At 45.6% G+C, this 19142-nt stretch overlaps 1 protein-coding gene across 14 annotated transcripts in view; it reads left to right on the forward strand.

Moving 5' to 3' along the window:
* ALDH18A1 (aldehyde dehydrogenase 18 family member A1) overlaps nucleotides 1-19142 on the forward strand; it is a 131638-nt gene that overhangs the window by 103135 nt on the left and 9361 nt on the right. For all 14 annotated transcript variants that reach the window (XM_048858660.2, XM_048858654.2, XM_048858658.2 and 11 more), the window contains 3 exons: nucleotides 9022-9159; nucleotides 9318-9513; nucleotides 9668-9789. In XM_048858660.2, the coding sequence (XP_048714617.1) occupies nucleotides 9022-9159; nucleotides 9318-9513; nucleotides 9668-9789 (456 nt within the window). The remainder of the gene's footprint in view (nucleotides 1-9021; nucleotides 9160-9317; nucleotides 9514-9667; nucleotides 9790-19142) is intronic.

Below are 19142 nucleotides of genomic sequence, written 5' to 3' on the forward strand. Positions count from 1 at the left end.
AGTAGAAAAAATTATTTTAAGACCCAGCCAGGCTGTTTTTTAACATGCTAGAGTGAAAGGTGTGCACACACTTGCTAATAACTTTGGGGTTACTAATTTAAATACAATAACTCCTCACTTAACGTTGTCCCGGTTAACGTTGTTTCATTGTTACATTGCTGACCAGTTAGAGGACATGTTTGTTTAAAGTTGCGCAGTGCTCCCTTATAACGTTTGGCAGCCGCCTGCTTTGTTCACTGGTTGCAGAAAGAGCAGCCCGTTGGAGCGAGCTGGTGGGGGCTTGGAACCAGGGTGGGCCGGCAGCTCCCCGTCAGCTCCCCTAAGTTCCCTGTGCGGCAGCCGATCAGCAGGCTATCAATTGCCGGGCAGTTCGGGTGTCCCTCCCCCCACTGCCGTGTGCTGCTCCTGCCCTCCGCCTTGGAGCTGCTCCCCGGAGCCTCCTGCTTGCTGTGTGTGTCGGGGGGGTGGGGGGGGAAAGAAGGGTGCTAAATTCAGGGTGTCAAATTCAGGGTGTCATCCTCTCCCCACTCCTGTACCCCACCTCCACAGAGGACAGAGGGAGCTCGCTGGCAGCAGCTGCTGTCTCAACTTGCTGATCTACTTTAAAAGCCAGTGTACTTAGAGTGCAGTCAGTGAGCTTAAAGGGGCAGTGCGTGTGTGTGTGTGTCTGTCTCTCTCTGTCTCCCTGCCCCCCCACCCCACACACAAACACACACGGGGTGTGTGAGTGTCTCTCTCTGTCTCTCCTCCCTCCATTCCTGCTGCCTTGGAGAGTATGAGGCTACATTAACAACAATGTGTCAATCCTTGAGGGCTCCGCCAAGTGCTAGTTCATCTTTTAGCAGTAAGGCATTCCCTGGGAAATGTCCCACCGTCTGACTCCACCACCTCAACCAAGCTTCACAATCATCATTGCTGTGTATAGTATTAAATTGTTTGTTTAAAACTTATAGTGCATGCATATGTGTGTGTATCTATCTGTCTAGTGTGTGTATAGATAGTGTCTTTTATCAGGTGAAAAAAATTTCCCTGGAACCTAACCTCCCCCCACCTTACATTAAATCTTATGGGGAAATTGGATTCGCTTAACATTGTTTCACTTAAAGTAGCATTTTTCAGGAACATAATTACTACGTTAAGTGAGGAGTTACTGTACTCCATTTGGAAAGTAGAGATGTTTCTAATAATAATTGATATGTGAGCGATTATTAATTTAAACTTTAAATTCCTGGTGGGGGAATATATGCCTCTACCTCTAAACTCAGTTATGTCATAGATTTGAAGGCTAAAGTGTCCAATACGATTATTTTATCTGACCTCCTGGGTAACACAGACCAAAGAATTTTATCCAGTAATTCCTGCATCAAATCCATACTTTACAGTTGAGCTACAGTGTATCTCTTAGAAAGAGATCCAATCTTCATTTAAAATCCACGATGACCCTAGTTGGTTGTTCCATTTGCTAATTACTCTTGGTGTTAAAGAGTTGTACTTGACTTATAGCCTGAAATTCTCCTTCCAGACAGTGGATCATGTTGTGCCTTTGGCTGCTATATTTGAGTCCTCTACCATCAGAAATCTACCATGGAATTACTAAGAGACCAAGGTCAAATCCTCTCTTAAGCTTTTCTTGGATAAGCTGAATAGGTTGTTTCCTAAATCTTTCACTGCAAGACAGGCTTTCTAGATCTCTAATCATTGGTGTAGCTCTCTTCTGATCTTTCCAGTTTTTCCATACCCTTTTTTAAAGTGTAGAGTCCAGAACTGGATACAGTAGCCTAGTAATTTACCTTACGCTGTCCTAACCATTTATGTAAGGGAAAGGAGCTGCTCCAAGGAGACAAAGCTGACAGGTTCAACACCTTTCACAAACTCAAAATGGGGTCATCAGGCTGATGAATGGCCATAGAATCATAGAACTGTAGGATTGGAAGGACCTCGAGAGATCTTCTAATCCAGTCCCATGCACTCAAGGCAGGACTAAGTATTATCTAGACCATCCCTGACAAGTGTTAGGGTCTAACCTGCTCTTAAAAATCTCCAATGATGGAGATTCCATAATCTCCCTAGGCAATTTGTTCCAGTGCTTAACTACCCTCACAGGCAGCTAGTTTTTTTGTTTTTGTTTTTTTTCTAATATACAATCTAAACGCCTTTGCTGAAATTTAAGCCCACTCTTTCTTGTCCTATCCTCACAGGTTAAAGAGAACAATTTTTCTCCCTCCTCCTTGTAACAACCTTCTATATACTTTAAAACTGTTGTTGTTGTAGTTGTCCCCCATCAGTCTTCTTTTCTCCAGACTGAACAAACCCAATTTTTTCAGTCTTCCCACATAGGTCATGTTTTCTAGACCTTTAATCATTTTAATGCATTAATCAATGCATCCGATGAAGTGAGCTGTAGCTCACGAAAGCTCATGCTCAAATAAATTGGTTAGTCTCTAAGGTGCCACAAGTACTCCTTTTCTTTTTGCGAATACAGACTAACATGGTTGTTACTCTGAAATTAATCATTTTTGTTGCTCTTCTCTGGACTCTTTCCAATTCATCCACATCTTTCCCAAAATGTCTCACCCAGAACTGGACACCATATTCCAACTGAGGCCTAATGAGCATGGAGTAGAGTGGAAGAATTATTTCTCGTGTCTTGCTTACAGCACTCCTAGGGTATGTCTACACTACGAAATTAGGTCGAATTTATAGAAGTCGGTTTTTTAGAAATCGGTTTTATATATTCGAGTGTGTGTGTCCCCACAGAAAATGCTCTAAGTGCATTAAGTGCATTAACTCGGCGGAGCGCTTCCACAGTACCGAGGCAAGCGTCGACTTCCGGAGCGTTGCACTGTGGGTAGCTATCCCACAGTTCCCGCAGTCTCCGCTGCCCATTGGAATTCTGGGTTGAGATCCCAATGCCTGATGGGGCTAAAACATTGTCGCGGGTGGTTCTGGGTACATATCGTCAGGCCCCCGTTCCCTCCCTCCCCACCCCGTGAAAGCAAGGGCAGACAATCATTTCGCGCCTTTTTTCCTGAGTTACCTGTGCAGACGCCATACCACGGCAAGCATGGAGCCCGCTCAGCTCACTTTGGCAATTAGGAGCACATTAACCACCACACGCATTATCCAGCAGTATATGCAGCACCAGAACATGGCAACGCGATACCGGGCGAGGAGGCGACGTCAGCGCGGTCCCGTGAGTGATCAGGACATGGACACAGATTTCTCTGAAAGCATGGGCCCTGACAATGCATGCATCATGGTGCTAATGGGGCAGGTTCATGCTGTGGAACACCAATTCTGGGCTCGGGAAACCAGCACAGACTGGTGGGACCGCATAGTGTTGCAGGTCTGGGACGATTCCCAGTGGCTGCGAAACTTTCGCATGCGTAAGGGCACTTTCATGGAACTTTGTGACTTGCTTTCCCCTGCCCTGAAGCGCATGAATACCAAGATGAGAGCAGCCCTCACAGTTGAGAAGCGAGTGGCGATAGCCCTGTGGAAGCTTGCAGCGCCAGACAGCTACCGGTCAGTTGGGAATCAATTTGGAGTGGGCAAATCTACTGTGGGGGCTGCTGTGATGCAAGTAGCCCACGCAATCAAAGATCTGCTGATATCAAGGGTAGTGACCCTGGGAAATGTGCAGGTCATAGTGGATGGCTTTGCTGCAATGGGATTCCCTAACTGTGGTGGGGCTATAGACGGAACCCATATCCCTATCTTGGCACCGGAGCACCAAGCCGCCGAGTACATAAACCGCAAGGGGTACTTTTCGATAGTGCTGCAAGCTCTGGTGGATCACAAGGGACGTTTCACCAACATCAATGTGGGATGGCCGGGAAAGGTGCATGATGCTCGCATCTTCAGGAACTCTGGTCTGTTTCAAAAGCTGCAGGAAGGGACTTTATTCCCAGACCAGAAAATAACTGTTGGGGATGTTGAAATGCCTATATGTATCCTTGGGGACCCAGCCTACCCCTTAATGCCATGGCTCATGAAGCCGTACACAGGCAGCCTGGACAGTAGTCAGGAGCTGTTCAACTACAGGCTGAGCAAGTGCAGAATGGTGGTAGAATGTGCATTTGGACGTTTAAAGGCGCACTGGCGCAGTTTACTGACTCGCTTAGACCTCAGCGAAACCAATATTCCCACTGTTATTGCTGCTTGCTGTGTGCTCCACAATATCTGTGAGAGTAAGGGGGAGACGTTTATGGCGGGGTGGGAGGTTGAGGCAAATCGCCTAGCTGCTGGTTACGCGCAGCCAGACACCAGGGCGGTTAGAAGAGCACAGGAGGGCGCGGTACGCATCAGAGAAGCTTTGAAAACCAGTTTCATGACTGGCCAGGCTACGGTGTGAAAGTTCTGTTTGTTTCTCCTTGATGAAACCCCCCGCCCCTTGGTTCACTCTACTTCCCTGTAAGCTAACCACCCTCCCCTCCTCCCTTTAATCATTGCTTGCAGAGGCAAAAAAGTCATTGCTGCTTCACAGTCATGCATTCGTTATTCATTCATCACACAAACAGGGAGATGACTACCAAGGTATCCCAGGAGGGGTGGTGGAGGAGGGAAGGAAAATGCCACACAGCACTTTAAGCACAGCACTTTAAAAGTTTACAACTTTAAAATTTATTGAATGACAGCCTTCTTTTTTTTGGGCAATCCTCTGTGGTGGAGTGGCTGGTTGGCCGGAGGCCCCCCCACCGCGTTCTTGGGCGTCTGGGTGTGGAGGCTATGGAACTTGGGGAGGAGGGCGGTTGGTTACAGAGGGGCAGCAGTGGCAGTCTGTGCTCCAGCTGCCTTTGCTGCAGCTCAACCATACACTGGAGCATACTGGTTTGGTCCTGCAGCAGCCTCAGCATTGAATCCTGCCTCCTCTCATCACGCTGCCGCCACATTTGAGCTTCAGCCCTGTCTTCACCCCGCCACTTACTCTCTTCAGCCCGCCACTTACTCTCTTCAGCCCTCCACCTCTCCTCCTGGTCATTTTGTGCTTTCCTGCACTCTGACATTATTTGCCTCCACGCATTCGTCTGTGCTCTGTCAGTGTGGGAGGACAGCATGAGCTCGGAGAACATTTCATCGCGAGTGCGTTTTTTTTTCTTTCTAAGCTTCACTAGCCTCTGGGAAGGAGAAGATCCTGTGATCATTGAAACACATGCAGCTGGTGGAGAAAAAAAAAGGGACAGCGGTATTTAAAAAGACACATTTTATAAAACAGTCGCTACACTCTTTCAGGGTAAACCTTGCTGTTAACATTACATACATAGCACATGTGCTTTCGTTACAAGGTCGCATTTTGCCTCCTCCCACCGCGTGAACGGATTTTGGTTGAATGCCAGCAAACATACACTGCAATGCTTTGTTCTACAGTGATTCCCGAGTACGTGTTACTGGCCTGGAGTGGTAAAGTGTCCTACCATGAAGGACGAAATAAGGCTGCCCTCCCCAGAAACCTTTTGCAAAGGCTTTAGGATTACATCTAGGAGAACCGCAAATGCCAGGGCAAAGTAATCCTTTCACATGCTTGCTTTTAAACCATGTATAGCATTTTAAAAGGTACACTCACCAGAGGTCCCTTCTCCGCCTGCTGAGTCCAGGAGGCAGCCTTGGGTGGGTTCGGGGGGTACTGGCTCCAGGTCTAGGGTGAGAAATAGTTCCTGGCTGTCGGGAAAACCGGTTTCTCCGCTTGCTTGCTGTGAGCTATCTACAACCTCCTCCTCCTCATCATCTTCTTCGTCCCCAAAACCTACTTCCGTATTGCCTCCATCTCCATTGAAGGAGTCAAACAACACGGCTGGGGTAGTGGTGGCTGAACCCCCTAAAATGGCATGCAGCTCATCATAGAAGCGGCATGTTTGGGGCTCTGACCCAGAGCAGCTGTTCGCCTCTCTGGTTTTCTGGTAGACTTGCCTCAGCTCCTTCAGTTTCACGCGGCACTGCTTCGGGTCCCTGTTATGGCCTCTGTCCTTCATGCCCTAGGAGATTTTCAGAAAGGTTTTGGCATTTCGAAAACTGGAACGGAGTTCTGATAGCACGGATTCCTCTCCCCAAACAGCGATCAGATCCCGTACCTCCCGTTCGGTCCATGCTGGAGCTCTTTTGCGATTCTGGGACTCCATCATGGTCACCTGTGCTGATGAGCTCTGCATGGTCACCTGCAGCTTGCCACGCTGGCCAAACAGGAAATGAGATTCAAAAGTTCGCGGTTCTTTTCCTGTCTACCTGGCCAGTGCATCTGAGTTGAGAGTGCTGTCCAGAGCGGTCAGAATGGAGCACTCTGGGATAGCTCCCGGAGGCCAATACCATCGAATTGTGTCCACAGTACCCCAAATTCGAGCCGGCAACGTCGATTTAAGCGCTAATCCACTTGTCAGGGGTGGAGTAAGGAAATCGATTTTAAGAGCCCTTTAAGTCGAAATAAAGGGCTTCATTGTGTGGACGGGTGCAGGTTTAAATCGATTTAACGCTGCTAAATTCGACCTAAAGTCCTAGTGTAGACCAGGGCCTACTTATACATCCCAGAATGATGTTTGCTTTTTTTGGAACAATGGTACACTGTTGACTCCTATTTAGCATGTGATCCACTATGACCCCGCTGATCCATTTCCACAGGACTCCTCCCTAGGCAGTCATTTCCCATTTTGTGAGTGTGCCACTGATTGTTCCTTCCTAAGTGGAGTACTTTGCATTAGTCCTTATTGAATTTCATCCTATTTACTTCAGACCTTTTCTTCAGTTTGTCCAGATCATTTTGAATTTTAATCCTATCCTACAAAGCACTTGCAACCCCTCCCAGCTTGGTGTCGTCCACAAATTTAATAAGCAAACTCTTAATGCACGATACCGGAAGATGAGCTCTTTGTAACTCAAAAACTTTTCTCTTTGACCAACAGAAGTTGGTCCAACAAAAGAGATTACCTCACCCACCTTATCTCTCTAATACTAACTGATGGTCTTTGTTTGTATATCTGCTGTTAAACACAAAACCCAGGGAGATCTAGGCTTAAAGATCAAAGTACCAGTAGAGCTGGTCTGGGAGGAAGAGAGCAGAATGTCTCCCCAGGAAATATATCCTCAGCCAGCAAAAGTCATTATAAATGTTAAAATGTTCTCACCTAACCATCACTGGGGAGCAGATTAAGATATAGTATTTTTAGTGTCTTTTTTTTTTTTTTAAGAGAAAGATCAGGCAGGAGACAAAAAGCAGGATGCTGGGTTTTCAGAAGAGATCAGAACATCAGTTTCCTTTGTACTGTGCAAGGAAACACATTTTTTTTCCCTTTCCTGTAACATAAATAATGTTAATGTGTTTCACGCATGCTATGTTTTCTGTTCCAGTTTTAATTTTCAGTGTATAGTACTTAGCTGTGTTCAGGCAGATAACCATAACACTTTACATATTACACAATGAGGGCAAAGTTAATGTTACTGTGAGAACCATAACTTTCATTTCTGCACTTCTGAATGTTTGAAATTATGACCCTACTATTACTTGAATATGACTTTTTGTGTACAAATTATTAAAATGCTGTATAATTATATTTCAGAATGTGCTAGGCACTGCACTATGCAGACAGTCTTTCACATTCCCTACCTCAAAGAAAAGGAGTACTTGTGGCACCTTAAATAAAACCAGTTTATTTATTTATAAATTTATAAATTTATTTATAAATTGGTTAGTCTCTAAGGTGCCACAAGTACTCCTTTTCTTTTTGCAAATACAGACTAACACGGCTGTTACTCTGAAACCTACCTCAAAGAAGTTTACAATCTAAAAACAAAATGAAGATGAAGGGTGAGAGAGAAGGAATACAACGTTTAAAAGATCAGCAATGACTTGATTACAGTGTATAAGTACCTACACTGAGAGAAAATACTGGATACTAAAGGCCCCTTTAAATTAGTGGAGAAAGGCACAATAAGAAACAATGATTGAAAGTTAAAACTAGAAAAATTCAAATTAGAAACAAGGCACAGCTATGTATTGGTGAGCGTGACTAGCTGTTGGAACAAACTACCAAGGGAAGTGGTGGATTCTCCATATCGTGGTGTCCTCAAATAGACACTGAATGCCTTTCTGGAAGATATGCTGTAGTTCAACAAGTTACTGGGCTGAATACAGGGGTAACTGGGTGAAATTCTGTGGCCTGTGTTCTATGAAAGGTCAGATTAGAGGCTCTAATGCTACCTTCTGGCCTTTAATCTCTGAAAAATAAAATCAAAGTGGTGATGGTGGGGCAAGGCACATCTAGTTGTACGCTTTTTTTTCATAGGGTAATTTATATCTAGTAGGTCTATGATAACTTGTTTATTTTAGGCAACACACAGCAGAAGATGTTCCCCACTCGGGGGAGTTGTTCATTGGCCCCGCTGGCCAGAATGAGTGGCACAAAGTGACCATAGTGGATTTGAGAATCTTCTTTTAAGAACCTAATCCAGTTCAGTAGTATTGACACATGAACCTATACCATTAGTTGCTACCTAGTCAGTTCTCAGTCTCATTCATGATGGTCAGTCTCTGTTTATACTCTTTGAGGTATCAAAGAACATTTTAATTCCTGTCTGAAGTAGGCACTTTCTCAGGTAGCAGTTGACTAAATTAATTCTTTTCTAGGGGAGCATGAGTTAACTCTAATCCTTCACAATAATGCACTTTGGTCTTGAACACTTTTGAAAAGTTCAACATTTAACATCCCATGGAAGGTTATGGAAAGTAGTCAATTCATTTAACAAACTTACACTTACGTTTATTTTCCTGAGGAAGACGACCCACACAATTATCCAGTTCATCCCATACCTCATACCAAAGTTCTCATGTCACTTGACATATCCACCAGCCCTTGGTCCCTTGCCAACAGTATTTTGAAAATTATGGACTTATTTCTGCAATATTTTACATTTTCAACTGAGGAACTTTGTGTGCTTGGTGCCTAACAGTTCCCCAGTGAGAGAAGATAGTGAATCTTATGTCTGTATTAATAGATGTATTCTGTGGTGCTGATCTCTTCTCTCCTTTTGTGACAGGTGTCTGCCTTGGCGATTGCCAGTGGAAATGGCTTATTACTTAAAGGAGGGAAAGAGGCAGCACATAGCAATCAAATCCTTCACCATCTAACACAAGAAGCACTTTCCATCCATGGGGTCAAGGATGCAGTGCAGCTGGTGAGTGCCACGAAATGAATCTAGGATTTGTCACGCTACACATACAGTACTTCCATGAATGTAGGATGTGTGTGCAGTACACATACAGTACTTTCTGGATGATACCATGCGCAAAGTCCTTCAAAGTCTATAATAATGTCTTGGCTTGGTTACTCCAGGTAAACACCAGAGAGGAAGTAGAAGATCTTTGCCGTTTGGATAAACTGATAGACCTGATCATTCCACGTGGCTCTTCTCAGCTGGTTAGGGATATCCAGAAAGCTGCTAAAGGAATCCCGGTTATGGGGCACAGTGAAGGGATCTGCCATGTATACGTGGATACAGAGGCCAGTGTAGAGAAGGTCACCAGAATAGGTAAGATGGGAGATGCCTTTTAATTCTGATGAGTTGGACTGAGTTTGATATGGAATGCATGATATGGTCAACAAAGCTGTATCTGCTCATGTGCTTTTCAACACCTTTCTAATGTGAAGTGGTATGTAACCAATTGTCCATTCTTCAACCCCAGTCAGAGATTCAAAGTGTGAATATCCTGCTGCCTGTAATGCTCTGGAAACGCTATTAATTCACCGAGACTTGCTGCGAACACCCTTGTTTGACCAGATCATCGATATGTTGAGAGTGGAACAGGTTAGTCAAGCACAGCTCACTTAGTAAAGAGAATCATTTTTGGTTAGTAATCTGGCTTGGCAGACAAAGGGACTGGCTGAAATGTGCAGCTCATCTCTGCAGTGGCTTATAATCAAATGATGGTATTGCAAATGTCATCCCATCTTGAGATATGAGCATCGGAGCACCCAAGGTGCTGAATAGAGGTGATCCTGGAAGTAGTTCCTTCAGAACTCATCCTGCTGCTGAGCCTTAGGTGGTCCTTTGTGAATAACATGAATCCTGTTCCTTCCCTTGGGCTACATATGTTCTGTTCTCTGCACCTCCTGGAATGAGGAGCAAGGGACACTATTGGTCCTGACCTTCTCCATATGCTGCTACTAGCCCACCAGGCTTGCACCCATTCTTTTGGTGTCTGTTCCTCCTCTTTGTCTCATCCTTACCCATTTCTCCTGTTTTCTCTTACCACTCTCCTATTTGTTCTTCTTGCACCTACTCCCCATTCGTTTAATCTCCACCCAATATGCCAATATGTCTTTGCACCTGCCCATCCTGCTCCCCTAGTGTCTCAGAAGAAGCAACAGAGCAAAGCTAACAAATGATTTCCTGAATTTCAATCTGGTATTGCAGTTCCAGCAGGCGTTACTAGAAGAGTCTGTGGACAGGAGCATTTTTAAAATGCTGTGGGTTGCAGAGTAATATAGGATTGTACACCCAAGTTAGACCTTGCGTATTTGTGAACATTACATGGTATGACATGTTATGCTAATAGAATGTGCAGGCTGTGATTTATTAACGCAAGAAATAAACGGTTGAAGAGAAGGTGAGCCATGTGTCCTGATAACAAATTCCAAAGTACGTATTAAGAAAACAATAAACAGAAAACTAGTCTAAATCTTAACTATGCCAGTCCTGGTGGTCCACAATAATGTGTCCAGGGTAGTTTGTCAGTGACCAATATTGGCAATTCTTCATATACTTAATAGAATTTTTTTTAAGACAAGAAGGGACAATTCTGATTTAGGGCATGTCAACACTACAAACTTTTGTCGACTCAAGTTATAACATCATATAACTGCCACAGTTAATACATCGCTTGTCCTTGTGCATATTTGGCTCCTTGTGTCAGTGGTGCACATACTCACCAGGACCGCTTGTATTGATGCTGTCATAAATATAAAGGGAAGGGTAAACCCCTTTAAAATCCCTCCTGGCCAGAGGAAAAATCCTCTCACCTGTCAAGGGTTAGGAAGCTAAAGGTAACCTCACTGGCACCTGACCAAAATGACCAATGAGGAGACAAGATACTTTCAAAAGCTGGGAGGAGGGAGAAAAACAAAGGGTCTGTGTCTGTCTGTATGCTGCTTTTGCTGGGGACAGAACAGGAATGGAGTCTTAGAACTTTTAGTAGGTAATCTAGCTAGGTTTGTGTTAGATTATGATTTCTTTAAATGGCTGAGAAAAGAGCTGTGCTGAATAGAATGACTATCCCTGTCTGTGTGTCTTTTTTGTAACTTAAGGTTTTGCGTAGAGGGATTCTCTATGTTTTGAATCTAATTACCCTGTAAGGTATCTACCATCCTGATTTTATAGAGGTGATTCCTTTACTTCTATTAAAAGTCTTCTTGTAAGAAAACTGAATACTTTTTCATTGTTCTAAGATCCAAGGTTTGGGTCTGTGGTCACCTATGCAAATTGGTGAGGATTTTTACCAAACCTTCCCCAGGAAGTGGGATGCAAGGGTTGGGAGGATTTTGGGGGGAAAGACGTGTCCAAACTACGTTTCCCAGTAAACCCAATTAAAATTTGGTGGTGGCAGTGGAAATTCCAAGGGCAAAGGGTAAAGTTAATTTGTACCTTGGGGAAGTTTTAACCTAAGCTGGTAAAAGTAAGCTTTGGAGGTTTTCATGCAGGTCCCCACATCTGTACCCTAGAGTTCAGAGTGGGGAAGGAACCTTGACAGATGCAGAGTATGGTGCACCATAGGTAGGTATCCCACTGCAACTTGCTATCCTTCAGCATGCTGTCTCTTGGGAAGTTTTGGCAATGCATGAGGGGCTGAAACAAGTCGTGCAGGTGTGAGTCAACTTCCCAGTTTACAACGGTCTCCATCCCATACTGTTATCTGAGTAGCCTGCACAGCTCTGCACTATTATCTTGAATGCTGCAAGCACAGGGTGCACAATGCTGTAGTGTTTGCAGATCTGCAAGAACCGAATGAAAAGAAAACATGATTCTTTGGAGGTTAGATTGCAGTGGGACATGGCGAGAACCAATTCAAGCTTGTTGGTGGCATTTACAGAGCAGCTGCAATTGGTGGAGCACCATTTTTGGACCTGAGAAACAAGAACTGACTGGTGGGATAGCATTTTAATGCTCGTTTGGGATGACGAGCAGTGGCTGCAGAACTTTTGGATGTGCGAGGCTACCTTCCTGGATCTGTATGTGAAGCTAGCCCCAGACCTCCAGCTCAGGTGTAAAATAAGAGTGCAGTGACATGACAGAAGTGCAGGCTGGCAGCCCCTTCCCGCAGCTCCCATTGGCCGGGAACAGTGAATCATGGCCACTGGGAACTGCAGGCAGCCATGCCTTCAGATGGTCAATGTAAACAAACTGTCTCGCGGCCCACCAGCAGATTACCCTGACGGGCCACCAGTTGCCCACCACTGCTGTAGTGTGCTCTACCTGGCCCCACTCTTTTATGGCCTGGTAAGAATTGTGTGGTGATTGGTGTACATGTAGGGATATAACATTGTCAATGCACCTATTAATTGTGTTTGTGAATGATCCTGTGAGTTGTGTGACACTGTGCAGTAACAGGTGTGACAAAGCGGGTTTTCTCCCGTTGTCATGATATACATGAGCCTTAATGTTTTGCATGAATACTCAGTTTCCCTGTGTATTACACCAATGCCTATGTGGCAGGGGGGTGGGGGGGTAACTTTTGCTGAGACCCTCGGGGGTCCAGCTGCATGCACGTAGGCAGTGGCCGATCCCCCTTTGTAACCTGAGAACCAGGAGAGAGATGCGACCAGGTGCACTTTGCCCAGGAATCATAGAATCATAGAATATCAGGGTTGGAAGGGACCTCAGGAGGTCATCTTGTCCAACTCCCTGCTCAAAAGCAGGACCCATACCCAATTAAATCATCCCAGCCAGGGCTTTGTCAAGCCTGACCTTAAAAACTTCTAAGGAACGAGATTCCACCACCTCCCTAGGCAATGCATTCCAGTGTTTCACTACCCTCCTAGTGAAAAAGTTTTTCCTAATATCCAACCTAAACCTCCCCCACTGCAACTTGAGACCATTACTCCTTGTCCTGTCCTCTTCTACCACTGAGAATAGTCTAGAACCATCCTCTTTGGAGCCACCTCTCAGGTAGTTGAAAGCAGCTATCAAATCCCCCCTGATTCTTCTCTTCTGCAGACTAAACAATCCCAGTTCCCTCAGCCTCTCCTCATAAGTCGTGTGTTCCAGACCCCTACCATTTTTGTTGCCCTTCGCTGGACTCTTTCCAATTTATCCACATCCTTCTTGTAGTGTGGGGCCCAAAACTGGACACAGTACTCCAGATGAGGCCTCACCAATGTCGAATAGAGGGGACGATCACATCCCTCGATCTGCTCGCTATGCCCCTACTTATACATCCCAAAATGCCATTGGCCTTCTTGGCAACAAGGGCACACTGCTGACTCATATCCAGCTTCTCGTCCACTGTCACCCCTAGGTCCTTTTCCGCAGAACTGCTGCCTAGCCATTCGGTCCCTAGTCTGTAGCTGTGCATTGGATTCTTCCGTCCTAAGTGCAGGACGCTGCACTTATCCTTACTGAACCTCATCAGATTTCTTTTGGCCCAATCCTCCAATTTGTCTAGGTCCCTCTGTATCCTACCCCTGCCCTCCAGCGTATCTACCACTCCTCCCAGTTTAGTATCATCTGCAAATTTGCTGAGAGTGCAATCCACACCATCCTCCAGATCATTTATGAAGATATTGAACAAAACACAACAAACTGAAGCAAGACAAAGACCAGAGGAGGGGCAACGAGTGTATCGGAGGTCAGGCCACTGGAAGCGGGGCAGTCTCCTCTTTTGAGACTCAATGGGGAGGGTCAGGACCCCAAGGCTCTGGGGTTCCCTCCCCCCAAGATGGACTTTATCGAATGGTCCTGCTTTCTGTGCTAACAAGCTCTGTTCTACGCTATGTTCCTGTCAACTAATAAACCCTTCTGTTTTACAATGCTGGCTGAGAGTCACTGCTGACTGCAAAGTTGGGCTGCAGGGCCCCTCTGGCTTCCCCAGGGGTCCCATCCAGGTGGACCCATTGCAGGAAGTGCACGGTGAGAACAGGGGTACTGAATGCTCAAAGATCAGACCAAGGAAAGCCATAGCCAAAAAGGCTTCATGCTCTGGCCTGCAGCTTGGAGCAGGAGGCACACTACACCAGCCATGCATCTGAAGAAGTGAGGCTTTTACCCACGAAAGCTGATGCTCAAATAAATCATAGAATCATAGAATATCAGGGTTGGAAGGGACCCCAGAAGGTCATCTAGTCCAACCCCCTGCTCGAAGCAGGACCAATTCCCAGTTAAATCATCCCAGCCAGGGCTTTGTCAAGCCTGACCTTAAAAACCTCTAAGGAAGGAGATTCTACCACCTCCCTAGGTAACGCATTCCAGTGTTTCACCACCCTCTTAGTGAAAAAGTTTTTCCTAATATCCAATCTAAACCTCCCCCACTGCAGCTTGAGACCATTACTCCTCGTTCTGTCATCTGCTACCATTGAGAACAGTCTAGAGCCATCCTCTTTGGAGCCCCCTTTCAGGTAGTTGAAAGCAGCTATCAAATCCCCCCTCATTCTTCTCTTCTGCAGGCTAAACAATCCCAGCTCCCTCAGCCTCTCCTCATAAGTCATGTGTTCCAGACCCCTAATCATTTTTGTTGCCCTTCGCTGGACTCTCTCCAATTTATCCACATCCTTCTTGTAATGTGGGGCCCAAAACTGGACACAGTACTCCAGATGAGGCCTCACCAATGTCGAATAGAGGGGAACGATCACGTCCCTCGATCTGCTCGCTATGCCCCTACTTATACATCCCAAAATGCCATTGGCCTTCTTGGCAACAAGGGCACACTGCTGACTCATATCCAGCTTCTCGTCCACTGTCACCCCTAGGTCCTTTTCCGCAGAACTGCTGCCTAGCCATTCGGTCCCTAGTCTGTAGCTGTGCATTGGGTTCTTCCGTCCTAAGTGCAGGACCCTGCACTTATCCTTATTGAACCTCATCAGATTTCTTTTGGCCCAATCCTCCAATTTGTCTAGGTCCTTCTGTATCCTATCCCTCCCCTCCAGCGTATCTACCACTCCTCCCAGTTTAGTATCATCCGCAAATTTGCTGAGAGTGCAATCCACACCATCCTCCAGATCATTTATGAAGATATTGAACAAAACCGGCCCCAGGACCAACCCTTGGGGCACTCCACTTGATACCGGCTGCCAACTAGACATGGAGCCATTGATCACTACCCATTGAGCCCGACAATCTAGCCAGCTTTCTACCCACCTTATAGTGCATTCATCCAGCCCATACTTCCTTAACTTGCTGACAAGAATACTGTGGGAGACCGTGTCAAAAGCTTTGCTAAAGTCAAGAATCAATACATCCACTGCTTTCCCTTCATCCACAGAACCAGTAATCTCATCATAAAAGGCAATTAGATTAGTCAGGCATGACCTTCCCTTGGTGAATCCATGCTGGCTGTTCTTGATCACTTTCCTCTCATGCAAGTGCTTCAGGATTGATTCTTTGAGGACCTGCTCCATGATTTTTCCAGGGACTGAGGTGAGGCTGACTGGCCTGTAGTTCCCAGGATCCTCCTTCTTCCCTTTTTTAAAGATTGGGACTACATTAGCCTTTTTCCAGTCATCCGGGACTTCCCCCGTTCGCCACGAGTTTTCAAAGATAATGGCCAATGGCTCTGCAATCACAGCCGCCAATTCCTTCAGCACTCTCGGATGCAACTCGTCCGGCCCAATGGACTTGTGCACGTCCAGCTTTTCTAAATAGTCCCTAACCACCTCTATCTCCACCGAGGGCTGACCATCTCTTCCCCATTTTGCGATGCCCAGCGCAGCAGTCTGGGAGCTGACCTTGTTAGTGAAAACAGAGGCAAAAAAAGCATTGAGTACATTAGCTTTTTCCACATCCTCTGTCACTAGGTTGCCTCCCTCATTCAGTAAGGGGCCCACACTTTCCTTGGCTTTCTTCTTATTGCCAACATACCTGAAGAAACCCTTCTTGTTACTCTTGACATCTCTGGCTAGCTGCAGCTCCAGGTGCGATTTGGCCCTCCTGATATCATTCCTACATGCCCAAGCAATATTTTTATACTCTTCCCTGGTCATATGTCCAACCTTCCACTTCTTGTAAGCTTCTTTTTTATGTTTAAGATCCGCTAGGATTTCACCGTTAAGCCAAGCTGGTCGCCTGACATATTTACTATTCTTTCGACTCATCGGGATGGTTTGTCCCTGTAACCTCAACAGGGATTCCTTGAAATACAGCCAGCTCTCCTGGACTCCTTTCCCCTTCAAGAAATCTGTTCGTCTTTAAGGTGCCACTGGACTCCTTGTTGTTTTAGTAATACATCAGCAGCCCCCCATTAGCTCCCCCACCCCCAGCACCTACCGCTCACCTGATCAGCCCTCCCCCTCCCTCCCCGCACTTCCCGGTCAGTTGTTTCGTAGTGTGCAGGAGGCTCTGGGGTGGAGTGAGGGCATGGCAGGCTCAGGGGAGGGGGCGGGAAGGGGTGGATGGGGGCAGGGCCTGTGGCAGAGCCAAGTTGGTGCCTGTAGCTCCAGCACCGGAGTCAGTGCCAATACAAGGAGCCGCATGTGGCTCCGGAGCCACAGGTTGGCCACCCCTGCTTTAGAGGGCAATGAAAAGCAGATAGCAACCTCTCTTGGTTGTACCACTGACTCTTGTAGCACAAGTAAATTAATGAAAAGACAAAAGATGTGTCCTGCTACTTTGAGGCTGCCATCCCTGTAATTAAAAATGTATCTACATACTTACCTGAAAAAAGAACAGGAGTACTTGTGGCACCTTAGAGACTAACAAGTTTATTAGAACATAAGCTTTCGTGGGCTACAGTCTCTACGCAAAAGAATAAATGGACACAAATCTGACATCAGGAATTATAACATTCAAAAACCAGTAGGAGAACACTTCAACCTCTCTGGCCACTCAGTAAAAGATTTAAGGTTGGCAATTTTGCAACAGAAAAGCTTCAAAAACAGACTCCAACAAGAAACTGCTGAGCTTTAATTAATATGCAAACTAGATACCATTAACTTGGCTTTGAATAGAGACTGGGAGTGGCTGGGTCATTACACATATTGAATCTATTTCCCTATAAAGAAAAGGAGTACTTGTGGCACCTTAGAGACTCCTTTTCTTTTTGCGAATACAGACTAACACGGCTGTTCCTCTGAAACCTATTTCCCTATGTTAAGTATCCTCACACCTTCTTGTCAGCTATCTAAATGGGCCATCTTATTATCACTACAAAAGTTCTTTTCTCCTGCTGATAGTAGCTCATCTTAATTAGCCTCTTACAGTTTGTATGGCAACTTCCACCTTCTCTGTGTGTGTGTGTGTGTGTATATAGATATAATCTTCTTACTATATGTTCCATTCTATGCATCTGATGAAGTAGGCTGTAGCCCACGAAAGCTTTTGCTCTAATAAATTTGTTAGTCTCTAAGGTGCCACAAGTACTCCTGTTCTTTTTGCAGATACAGACTAACATGGCTGCTACTCTGAAACCTGTCATACTTACCTGAGTTTTCTTCCCCTTCACTGGGCTTGCCCATGCTCGACTGGCTGAACTATGATAGTCAAAAACATGTCCGGGCTCGCTGCACAGCTGCATCCTTCAGTTGCTTGTCTTCCATACGCCTCTTTCTTTTTCAAGTTCTCCTCCTTCATGCTGCTTACTGCATTGGCCCATGACTGGGGCTCCTCAGAGGTATCCACAGTGGTGTGGGTGTTGGAGTCTCCCGAGTATAGCATGCAGCTCTTTGTAAAAGCAGCAGGTCTGCAGTCTGGCACCAGATTGATTGTTGGGCCTCCCTGAGCTTCTGTTTTGCCTGGCACAGTTCTTTGGCTTTCACACAGCACTGCTGCTGGGCCCTGTCATGCCCCTTGTCCTGCATTCCTGAGCAATCTGCTTGTAGATGTCAACGTTTCTACAGCAGGTTTAAAGGTTTGCCTGCGCAGCCTCTTTTCCCCACAAGCCCAGGAGATCCAGTATCTCCTGTCTGCTCCAAGCGGGAGCGTGTAGCCGGCATAGTCAGCTGAGTAGCTCCACTCAACAATGTAGAGCTGCTACTTGTGCTCACCAAGCTGGGCAATGAGGACAAGGAATTTCAAAAATTTGCAGGGATTTAAAGGGGAGTCTCAACGACCCTTGAGCAGTGTAGTTCACAATGGTGACCACAGCAGTTGGTGTAGGGCATTGTGGGACAGCTGCTGGAGGACAGATAGGGTTAACATAAGTAATGCAGTGTCTACATTCGCACTGCATTGACATAAGTATGTCAACCGAAGCTCTGCGATGCTCAAGGAGGTGGTGTTACTGTGTCAGTGTAATGGGGCGCTTACATCGGTGGGAGACAAATTAAAGCGTAGACTCAGTTGCACAACTAGGTTGACATAAGCTGCCTGGCATCTACATAACTTTTTAATGTAGACCAAGTCATAGAACTTCAACCGATAATTAATGTATTAAGCCTGATAAATTGTGGTTGAACTAGACCATTCCCCTCAATTTTAAAGAATTTAAGTAATGAAGACTAGTAACCTGTTCAAATTTTTTATTAGACTTGTTAATGTTATTTCCAGTTTGCATTTGTCTAGCTTCATCTTCCAGACTTTGGATTGTGTTATGCCTCTGTCTGGTAGACTAGTCCTCCAATATCTTTCCTCTGTGTAGCTAGTTAGAAGCTGTGCTTAAACTAATAGATCTTAAGAGAGAATGGACCGTTAGTTCATCTAGTCTGACCTCCTTTATGACATAGGCTAGAGAACGTCATTCACTTATTCCTGTGTTGACCCCAGTAATTTATGTTTGACTAAAGCATATATTCCAGAAAGACATTTGGTCCTGATTGAAATCTCCTTTTAATCTTAATTTTGGCAAACTAAATAGGTTGAGTGCCTTAAGTCTCTTGTTGTTCAGTGTCTTTTTCTAGACTTTGGGTCATTCATAGAATCATAGAATCATAGAATATAAGGGTTGGAAGGGACCCCAGAAGGTCATCTAGTCCAACCCCCTGCTCGAAGCAGGACCAATTCCCAGTTAAATCATCCCA

This window comes from Caretta caretta, chromosome 7, assembly GCF_965140235.1.
Source record: "Caretta caretta isolate rCarCar2 chromosome 7, rCarCar1.hap1, whole genome shotgun sequence".
NCBI classification, from domain to species: Eukaryota; Metazoa; Chordata; order Testudines; family Cheloniidae; genus Caretta; species Caretta caretta.